We start from the raw sequence: 10792 nt of genomic DNA on the forward strand, positions 1-10792 counted from the left end.
TGAGGGGGAGTGCAGAGTGGAGACCCAAAACCAATCTGTGGTAGGTACATAATCTGGTGTCAATTTGGGACTTGAGAGGATTAAGAGTGAAGGGGTGGGGTCTAGTCTCTCAATCAGGTCATAGCGCCAATGAGGCCTTTGTGTGAGCATGGCCTTCTGAGAATTCTGGGGACTCCTGATTTTCCTCTTTGGAGATGGGAGAAACACTCTCTCAGCTCACTCCCTGAGAGACTCTCTACTGACAAGACACTTGTCACTATTTTGATAGATCCTGTGCCCTGGGAACTGGAGGAGCCACGTGGAGAACCCAGGCAGTGCTGAGATGCTTCTACTTGCACTGGATTCAGAAGACTTTACACCCACTGGCCTGTGATCTTACTGCATATGGCATCATTGCAGCTGTTTCATGAGTCAGAAGAGGACTTTATAGATTGGCATCAGAGATATGGGCTAATATCACACTCATGGACTTGATCTGGACTGGGCTAGGATGTTTTCTCAATATTCAACTGTCCTTGTATATAAATGTCTTTCTTATACACATGTGTCTATAAATTTGTTTCTCTAGTCTACCCAGTCTAACACTCCATCTGTAGACAATTGGATATCTCCTTACAGAAGGGTCACAAGGAAGAGAAGAGCTAGTCAGGGTGCAGTATAGCACCAATGAAACAACTTTCCCCTAGTTCTTTAATGCTTCTTCCCCACCACTATCATGACCCCAATTCTACCTTACAAATAGGGCTCGACCAAAGCATGCACATGGGTATAGATAACAGCTGGAAGCACAGGGAATCCAGGACAGATAAACCTCTCAGGACCAATAATGAGAGTATCAATGCCAGGAGGGTAAGGGTAAGGAGAGGGAGAAAGGGGGAACTGATGCCAAGCATCTACATATAACCCCCTCCCAGGGGGATGAACAACAGAAAACTGGGTGAAGGGAGACATCGGTCAGTGTAAGACATGAAAGAAGAATAGTAATTTATAAATTATCAAAGGTTCATGAGAGAAGAAGGGTGGGGTAGGAAGGGGAAAAGTGAGTAGCTGATACCATGGGCTCAATCAGAAAAAAATATTTTGAAAATGATGGTAACACGTGTACAAATGTGCCTGACACAATGGATGTATATATAGCCCCAATAAAATGATTAAAAAATATATGTATGGCAAAATGATTTTCTAAAGTGCCAACAGACATTAACCATACAAATTAAAGTAGAACTGATGGTGATTCAAATATTCAAAAATATAAAGCACCTACACATAAAACCACAAACCACACCAAAGCTAGAGAACTGAAACAAATAATTCTCTTTAGTGAGAGAAATCAATTCAGAAAGTGGAAGTAGTATCAGATTTTCAGAATTTGGGATTATCAAATCACACACTGATTTTTATTTTTAACTAAGAAAATGTTTGATTTTTAAAATATGTACAACTTGGAAGATAAAAAAAGTGAGGAATATAGGTAGTATTCCTTTTAAGGATGAGAAGGCCCATAAATCAAGAACATTCCGTTTCTTCTCTTCCTGTTCATTAATATTAATGAGTCCTCAGAGATTGCAATAATCTGTACCAGTTGGGCTTATTATGTGCACTGAGCATTGAGTTCCCAGGGCTATACAATTGTAAATAACCTGCCTGGGTCCTTCAGACCTTCCGTTCGCCCCTACCAGTCCAGCGAGCTCCATACTAGTGTCTCTCCTCTAAAGTTGTTTGCTGCAAGACACATGCCGGACTCTCTCTTTCTGCCAGTCTTGAGAAAGGAGCCGAAGCACTAATCACGCATCAGGCAACAGAATGGTAGTGGACTCCCAGATTTTGGTCATGATTCAGCAGAAAACCAGTGTAATTCAGTGAGTGTCATGGGAGATAGTGACCACAGAGTTCATGGGAAGCATTGTTTCCTTCTCAGGACAAGCAACACACTTGGGATGGTCAGATGGGAGGCTTTGAAGTGTTAAGTTTTAACTCCGAAGGCTGTGAAGCTTCTGTTTCTGGTTCTGTTAGATGCCTGAGAAGGCCCATTTAGCATTTTGGTTTCTTCAACCTTGATTCTACTTTCCATAGCAAATTACCCATCATACAAAAAATGGTTCGGTACCAAGTAGTACTTTGTTCTGTTGTAAATAGGGTCGTGATGAGTTGAAATCTGCTGCTTAATGGCACCTAACAGCCACAGCACAGCACCAGAGTTCCTACCTATTCTCAGACACTTCAAAATGATCCTACAGATGTGGATGATCACATCAATGAGGAAGAAGATGACATAACCACAATATCATAAACTGATTGAACTGAGTTTAACTAAGTTTTCTGTGTAACTAATTTTCTTTTTTCCCTTTTGGTACAACCACACCCAGAAAAGAGCAGTACACATGATTGTCATTTCACAGAAGAGGAAAGGGACACACACACATTTCAGTTTGTACCATGTCATGTTTCAGAAAAATTTCAAATCAGGTTTTAATTTGTGCAGGTTGACAGCAGAGGCAGGGCACCTTTTTATATTCTCCCTGCCAACCCATCCTAAATTTTCATTTCTCTGGTCTCTCCAGACTGAGAACTCCTGCTCACTGAGTTCTTTTGTGATTGGGGGAGGGTTAGTGCTTGCTACAACAGTGTGGAGAGTAGTGGGTGTTTTTGCTCCATTGATTATAAGAGAGATGGCTGAGATCAAACACCGTTGAGAATCAGGGGCAGGAATTCAGATGAGATCTTTCTTTTGCACCTGCCCCTGAGATTTTGTTTCAGTTGCCACTGGTTCCTTCATTCTTATAATTTTGCCCATCTGGATTACATAGAGGCTAACAGCCAGGATGTTACGTCCGATGAATGGTTAGCAAATTGGAGTCAATTTAAAGGTGTAAATTAGATGGATCTTTGATTAAGTTCCCTGGACTTCTGTTGTAGAGATTTTGTAATATGAGACCACAGAGTGAAAATGGTTGTTCTTCAGAAACTTAGAATTTAATTATGAATCCCTCTATATGTTTGATCTTTGTGCCACAGGGCAAGTTCTTTATATCGCTCAACCTCTATGTTATCACCTGAGTTTACCCACAGCTGAGAGAGAGTGCTTGGAATATCTTCATATCTGTAAGGATAGAACAGATGAATGTGCATGTGATGTGTTTGAGGATAAGTGAGAGTATTGCCACAAAACAAGAGAAAGCTTTATTAAATAAAAATATCCACAGGTTAAACTGTTATTTCTTGAAATATCTTTCGCCTAGGTGTACACACCTCGGAAGGTGGTGTTTCCATTTCTCTAAGTCTTCCTTGAGAATCCCGTGCTCTTCCACACTACTGCATCCAAACCGCAGTTTTTGCCTACTCAAGAGCTTCTATTTGTGTTTCTTTGAAATGTTCTTTGACTTTGGGGAACCAAAAAAACTGAAGAGGTAAAATCAGGGCTTTAGGTGGGTAAAGTAATATTTTCCATTGAAATTCTCATGAGATAGCCTTTGCTATCTTAAAAAAGTGAACAGATATATTGTCATAATGGAAAAAAAATCATTGGCACAATTTTCCTGGCCTTTTTCTCATTAGTGCCATTTTCTAATTTCTTAAAAACTTTTCCTAATAAGACCCCCAATGGCTGTTCTGTGTCCATCAAAAAAATCTATCCAAATTACTCTTTGGGAAATTATGAAGCAAATAATTATGATCTTTTAGGCTAAACTGTCTACGTTCCATTTATTAGCACACAGATCCCCTTGGAGGCCATTGTTTTGAATGGATATTTATGTCTGAAGGCACCCTAACAAGCTATGACAAAGGTATAAGGGAGACTTCAAAAGTTCATGAAATATTTCCATTATGATTTAATTCCATTTCTGCAAGAACTTGTTGAAGCTTCCCTGACAGAATCTGTCTACAATCATCCATGAGAGCAGAGAAATATTTACAATTTTTGTTTGGAATAAACATGAACAAATATCAACCAGAAGCCAAGGTACAATCGTTGTTAATATTATTTTCATATATAATAACGGCCTATTATCAGGGCATATTAATTTTTCATATTATTATCAGTATAATTAGATGAACCTTCAGCTCATTCCATTAAAGTACCCATAATCTGAAAAGTTTATTTTTGTGGATTCCTGTAAAAGCATTTTAATTTCATTCTTTCATTCTTTCATAGATAATGAATGTTCAGAATGAAACAACTGAGTTTTAATCATTTCTGTCCAAAGAGCCTATTCCATGATTGGTACACATAATGACAATAGTAAATCTACATTGAATATGAAAAGCCCCTTTCTTGGTTCACATGAGTGCTCGAGTTGTACAGTGGGTTATAAATTGGACCGATAAACAAAAGGTCAGAGGTTCTAACCCATGGACCCTGAGGGAGAACGATGATGCTGTATGCTCCATTAAAAATTCACAGCCTCGGAAACTCCAGGGGTCAAACGGAATATGTCCTACAAGACCTTTATGAGTCAGACTCAACTCAAAAACAATGGATTTGCTTAATTGTTTGTTTTCTAATTTGTTTTTGATTCACAGGTTCAGAGCATAGGGTGTTTGGCTTCCACACAGTGTTTTCTTGCTTGTGTTTCATCCCTCCAAGGGTGTCCCATCTTTGTTGAGCAGTGATTACATATTGGGCTGCTAACCAGGAGTCCAGCAGTTCGAAATCACCAGTCATTCCTTGGAAGACTAATGGGGCTTTCTACTCTCTTAAAGTGTTACAGTCTCAGAAACTCACAAGGGCAGTTCTACTCTTTCCTGAAGGGTCAGCATCGACTCAATTGCATAACACCAGAGACAAGATTAAATAGGGCACAAATATGTCTATACCAAGGACTAAGTCTTTGGGACTTATAAAGGGTACAACACTCAGAGTTTTAACATTTATGAGTATTTTCATAAAAATGAAACCCTAAAAGGAAAAACAAAAGAAGAAGGGGAAATGAACATTATTGTGTGAACCTAGGCACACTTTTAGGAACATTCTGTGCTCAAGTTCCCTAGGACTTATAGGATTCTTTCTTTTCTATAGAGTCAAGTAAAACTGAGATTGTATTTCAACAACAGTACCACTATGCTTAAATTGACTCAAATTCTTCTTAAAAGCAATGTCCAAGTATATTAAATGCCAAAGTTTTGCTAGCTGCCAAGTCACCCTCCCAATGAGAATTATTTTCCCTATTTAATGGTAAGAGCTTGAGAAATTTACATGCTTCCCTAAATTAATATGTGAAAGATATAAGATTTGGACCTTGTTCTCCCAATTCTTGTTTCAGGATGCTGTCTCCACAACCAAAACTGAATGATTGTGCTTCTTGTCAGATAAGTAAATGGACATTGAACCATTGATTCTTCTTCTTTCAACTTGGTGAGTTGATCTGGAATTTAAGAAAAACGAGCCAAAATTTTTACAGGAAATCTTACTGGATGAATTTTGTGGATGGAAGTGTTTTCTATGACTAGTAATGCATTTCACTACATACACAGGAAACTTGAGCTATTGGAATATTATCCCACCTGTAGGACAGTACTTTAGTTTGTGTTTATCATGGAACCACCATTATCAGGTAATTTTTAGTCATTTGTGATTCCATAACGTGACCCTAAGAGGGCATAGTTGTGTCTGACTTCCTATTGTTGAACAACTATTGGCAATTAATAGCAAGTTTTGGCATACATCAATTATACATCTCAATAACTATGCTCCATGCACATCAAATACAGAAATTCTCAATTGTGTAATATGGAGTGTGGAGCAAAAATTTTATTATGATGATCATAATAATAAATTAACAAATAAAATGAACTTTCACACAGTGATAGATTTGTCTGTTAAACAAAAGTTTAGAGTCTACCCAGAAATATCTGGGAAGAATGACCTGGTTGGTGATCTACTTATTGAAAGTCAGTCACTGAAAAATCCATAGGGTTTTCCTCTGAAACAAATGGCATCACCATGAGTCCAAATCGTCTCAAGGTAACTAATTTTCTCCTTCTCCTCCTCCTCCTCCTCCTCCTCCTTCCTATTCTTCATTTTCCAAAATGAGAAGTTATACACATATATATGACTATATATATTTATATATAAACACAAATATTATACATATTATTATAGATATTATATGAATATATGAACATATAATATATATTTTATGATATTATATTATATATATATTTCCCCTAAGTACAATGCAATAAGTTCTGTTGATATAGAATATTTACAAAACAGCCAATCAGGGATAGGACTACAATTCTTTTTAAGTTGCTGTTGAGTTGCATCTGATGCATGGCAACCGGATGTGCTACAGAATAGAATAGTTGTGTGCTGTTTTCTTGGCCTGAATCCTCACAAAAACAATTCACCAGACCTTACTTTCATGGTGCCAAATAGTGGGCTTGAACCACCAATCTTTATGTTAGTAGAACTAAAATAATTTGTTGCATCCAGTGACCTAATTAGATGAATTCTAAATTGAAACAAAATGCTCATAATCTGAAGCACTGGGAGGTAGTGGGGAGTTCTTTTCCAGAGGAGAAAATGTGCAGTCAGCCTTGTCTCTCAGTGAGGGGGATGGCTGGACACCAGGAATAAAACACAGTAAAAGGTTCTTTCCAGAGACCAAGGCTCCAGGAACATTCTGCCCTCTAGAAGAAAAGGGTCACAGGATTCAGTTTGTGCCCCATACTGTACCAGCTGCTTTCAGCTCCCCTGTCCTGATTTTATGTAATTCTGCTTAGTTGATGCAAAGAAGATGCCCCATGAGGCAAGGAATTGATGTCTTCATTGAGGACCTGCTATATTCCACCAAGTCCTTTGGTAAAATCTTCTTGCTCTGTGATGCCCAGCTTCCCACAGACATTTATGCTGATGCATGCCCTGATAGAGTAGAAGCTAAACACTCACCTGATACTTCAAAGGTCAGCAGTTTGAACCCATCAGCCACGGCACAGGGAAAAAGATGAGGCAATCTACTCCTATAAAGATTACAGCCTTGAAGACCCTATGGAGACTTCTGCTCTATTCTATAGAGTCACATGAGTTAAAACTGATTCAACAACAGTAGGTTTGGTTTTGATTTTATGCTTCTATTTAAGCCCAGAAAACAAACATCCCAAACAATACACACTTGAGAGAGGCCATTCTCTGAAAGCTGCCCTGGTGTCTGTTCGGAGGTGAAGGCTGCCCAACACCCTTTTATGTGTCTGTCAAATACACATTCTATTATTCTCAGGATGTTTGGGCTTTCACTGATCCTCCCTTGCTGCATCTCACCATTTACAGCATCTGAAACCCGAGGGTTAACTTTACCTACTCTGTCCTTTAGGATCACCACGAGTCAGAATCAACCCAGTGACAGTTGGTTTGATTTCATGGATATATTACCTTAAATGTCTTTGCCATTCCAACAGAGCCCAGTTTCCCTAAAGTGAGTGTGTACTTATGAATAGCACAAGAAACGATAAAGAAATTGTCCTTAGAGGCTCTGGCTGAGTAAGAAGCTACAGCTGAGGATAATAGGGTATTAGGTCTTCAAGTGTGAACCCTTGTGAATGTGCATGCTTTATCTGTACATTTTTTGTGTTCAAAATACAGCCACAGTGCTGAGTTCCTGTCCACTTGTTTCGATTCTCTTTTGTTTCCAAAAGTTGTCTCAAGTACATGGAGCCACAGAATCTAACAGGCAGCCCACAATTCTTCCTCTTGGGCCTTTCTGAGGATCCAGAACTGCAGCTGCTCCTGTTTGTGCTGTTTCTGTTCATGTACTTGATCACGGTGACCGGGAACCTGCTCATCATCTTGCTGGTCAGCTCTGACCCCCATCTTCATACACCCATGTACTTCTTCCTCTCCAACTTATCCTTGACTGACCTGGGTTTCATCTCAACTACAATCCCCAAAATGCTGGTGAACATCCAGACACAGAACAAATCCATCTCCTATGTGGGCTGCCTAACACAAGTATCCTTTTTTTATCTCTTTGGATGTCTGGACAGCCTGTTCCTCACTGTCATGGCTTATGACAGGTTTGTGGCCATCTGTCACCCCCTGCACTACACAGTCATCATGAACCCCCGCCTCTGTGCTTTACTAGCATTGGCATCATTTCTTATTAGCCTTTTTGACAGCCAGCTGCATCTTTTAATGGTGTCACAACTTACCTTCTGCACAGATGTGGAAGTCCCCCACTTCTTCTGTGACCCCCCTCAACTCTTTAACCTTGCCTGTTCTGACACCTTCATCAATACCATATTAGCATATTGCATAGCTGCCATTGTTGCGGGAGTTCCAGCCACAGGAATTATTTTTTCTTACACTCAAATTGTTTTCTCCATTCTGAGAATCTCATCTTCAGAAGGGAAGTACAAAGTCTTTTCCACCTGTGGCTCTCACCTGTCAGTTGTTTTCTTATTTTATGGAACAGGTATGGGAGTGTACCTCAGTTCGGTTGTCTCATCTTCTGCCAGAAAGGAAGCAGTGGCCTCAGTGCTGTACACTGTGGTCACCCCTATGCTGAACCCCTTCATCTACAGTTTGAGAAATAGAGATATCAAGAGAGCCCTGGAGAGACTCCTCAACAGAACAGCCTAATATCAGCAGTTTTGCCTATTTCTTTAATGCATGAGTTGGACAAAATGGCAAAATCTAAGGGCATGCTCCTTTGGTTATATAATTGTTGTAGCTCTCATAGGTTTCAATCTCAAGTTTTCCATATCCAAACATTTCCTTCTCTATCACAGCTTTAATAAAATAGTGGGAATATTATGTGGTATGCCAAGTTTTAGGACCAACTAGCTATGTGGGGTTCTCTAGCTACAGGGATGATGAGCTTCCTGGTAAGATGTACAACTCTATCTTATGTACTCAGAATCTTCATTCTCTAGCATAACTTATTTCTATTTCCCAGCCTAATTTTGAATATAATAGAACTATACAGGCAACTTATGTGTGAGAGGGCATGCCACTGGTCCAACTCTCATGGGGCAAGGGACCACACAGGCCTGGGGGGGTTTGTGTGCCATCCAGCAGACATCGCCCTTAAATCGGACAGTTGTGAACAGTGTTGCCTTGCAGCCACAAACCTGGTGCTGCTGGCTGGAAAGTCCAGTGTTGAACAGGTGTGGTGACAGTGTTACTCTTTGGCAACATCTTCACTCCTTGGCCCTGTCTGCATATCTTTGCAGAGAAGGTGGGCTGGAAGGGCAGCAAGCAAACTGTGAGGCTCAGTGTTCCCAGTCCGGTCCTGCCCAATACCCAATCCTGCCCTGCCCTATCCAACCCTACTTGGCCGCTATGGGAGCACTGGGAGCACTATATATATATATATATATATATAGAGAGAGAGAGAGAGAGAGAGAGAGATCACTGGTCCCACAACTATGTATTGTGACTTAAGAGAAATAGCACGTGGCTTGAGAAGATTTAAAAACACCACAGTTGTGGTGAGAATGAGAACAGTTCATCTTTTAGTTACTTGTTTAAAAAACGACTACCCTGTGACTACTTTAGTCCTCCTAACTCGATACTGAGGTCTCCAAGTGATCAGAGCTCACAAAGGTGGTCTCATGAACAGCAGAATAAAATGCTGTCCAGTCGTATATCATCTCCATCATTGATAGTGGATCAGATACCTATGACTTTCATGAAATCATATTTGGAAGTAAATTAGCAGGTTTGTTTTGACTGGTCCATCTGAGTCTGAAGTATCTATTGATACCTGTCCAACATTTTAGCAACACCCAAGTATCCTCTCATAGGTGGTGGCTGTGCATAAGGCTCGTTGGCTGGAAATTTAATCTGGTTTTCCATATGGTAGGGGAGAATTCTACCAATGAAGCAACATTGTCTTTGCTCTGCCTATCTTAAAGTTGGGCAAACATCCTTGTTGGTAAACTCTTGTCTCCTTTCTCCAAAATTATCCTTCTTAATTTTGTGATACTTGGACTGGAGAGGGGAGATTTTTAAGCCACTGTTCTGATTTCCCATACAACTTTATTGTTAGATTCTCCTAATAAGGATCAATAAAGTACTTACATCCTAATAAGCTTAATATTTCCTTATATCTATGTCCTTAAACCTTAGTAGGATAACTTCTTTCTGCAGTTACTATCTTTAGATTCCCTCATTATTCTGTTGTGCTCTTTGTTCCTTGCAAAACTATTTTATAAATTTCCTGTGTTAAATATTCTTCACAGTGTCTTTACTTTTCTTTATTCAAGCCTACCTGGTAAATTCTATATGGGGAATAAAGGTTATTTGTGAAGGGTCTCAGATTGGAATGGAACAAGATTGCTCAGAGGGGTACCAGGGAGCTCATTGATCTCTTGGTCAAGTTTGCACAAGTAAGGAATAAAGTGGCGGTATCATATTTCTGATTGTTGTGTTTCTATTGTTGCTTGAGGACCATTGATTCATGAATTCATTATGAATAAAATTGTTATTATGAGCCCATTGTCACAGCCACTGTGTCAGTCTATCTGTTTCTCTATTGCCATGAGTCAGGGATGAGACACACCTTCATGCTGCATTCTTCTTGCCCCTATTCCGATACCCTTCCTCCGATGCCACTTTCCTTTTATGCTGGACTCAATCATTTATTTCAGTGGCTTCACAGAACTCACAGACAATGCTCACAATGAAGGGCATTTACCAGGGAAGATAACAAGTTATCACGTTAGGATACGCAACCACTAAGATCCGCAGCAGCACCTCTCCTCAGTCAGCAGCCAAATATCTCTCCAGTCCTCAGCCTCTCATCCGTGTGCTCCTTTGTTCTTTGCCTCCATGTGCCAGGAAGCCATCCTGGTG

At 39.9% G+C, this 10792-nt stretch overlaps 1 protein-coding gene across 1 annotated transcript; it reads left to right on the forward strand.

Moving 5' to 3' along the window:
* The first annotated feature begins 7627 nt into the window (after positions 1–7627).
* On the forward strand, positions 7628–8575 carry LOC101663876 (olfactory receptor 18-like). Its single transcript, XM_004714324.2, has one exon. It carries the CDS (start codon positions 7646–7648, stop codon positions 8573–8575), a length of 930 nt encoding a protein of 309 aa, XP_004714381.1. The 5' UTR covers positions 7628–7645.
* Positions 8576–10792: the final 2217 nt, after the last annotated feature.

The sequence above is a fragment of the Echinops telfairi genome, unplaced genomic scaffold, assembly GCF_000313985.2.
Source record: "Echinops telfairi isolate 266 unplaced genomic scaffold, ASM31398v2 ScPeMD7_7459;HRSCAF=8497, whole genome shotgun sequence".
Classification (NCBI taxonomy): domain Eukaryota; kingdom Metazoa; phylum Chordata; class Mammalia; order Afrosoricida; family Tenrecidae; genus Echinops; species Echinops telfairi.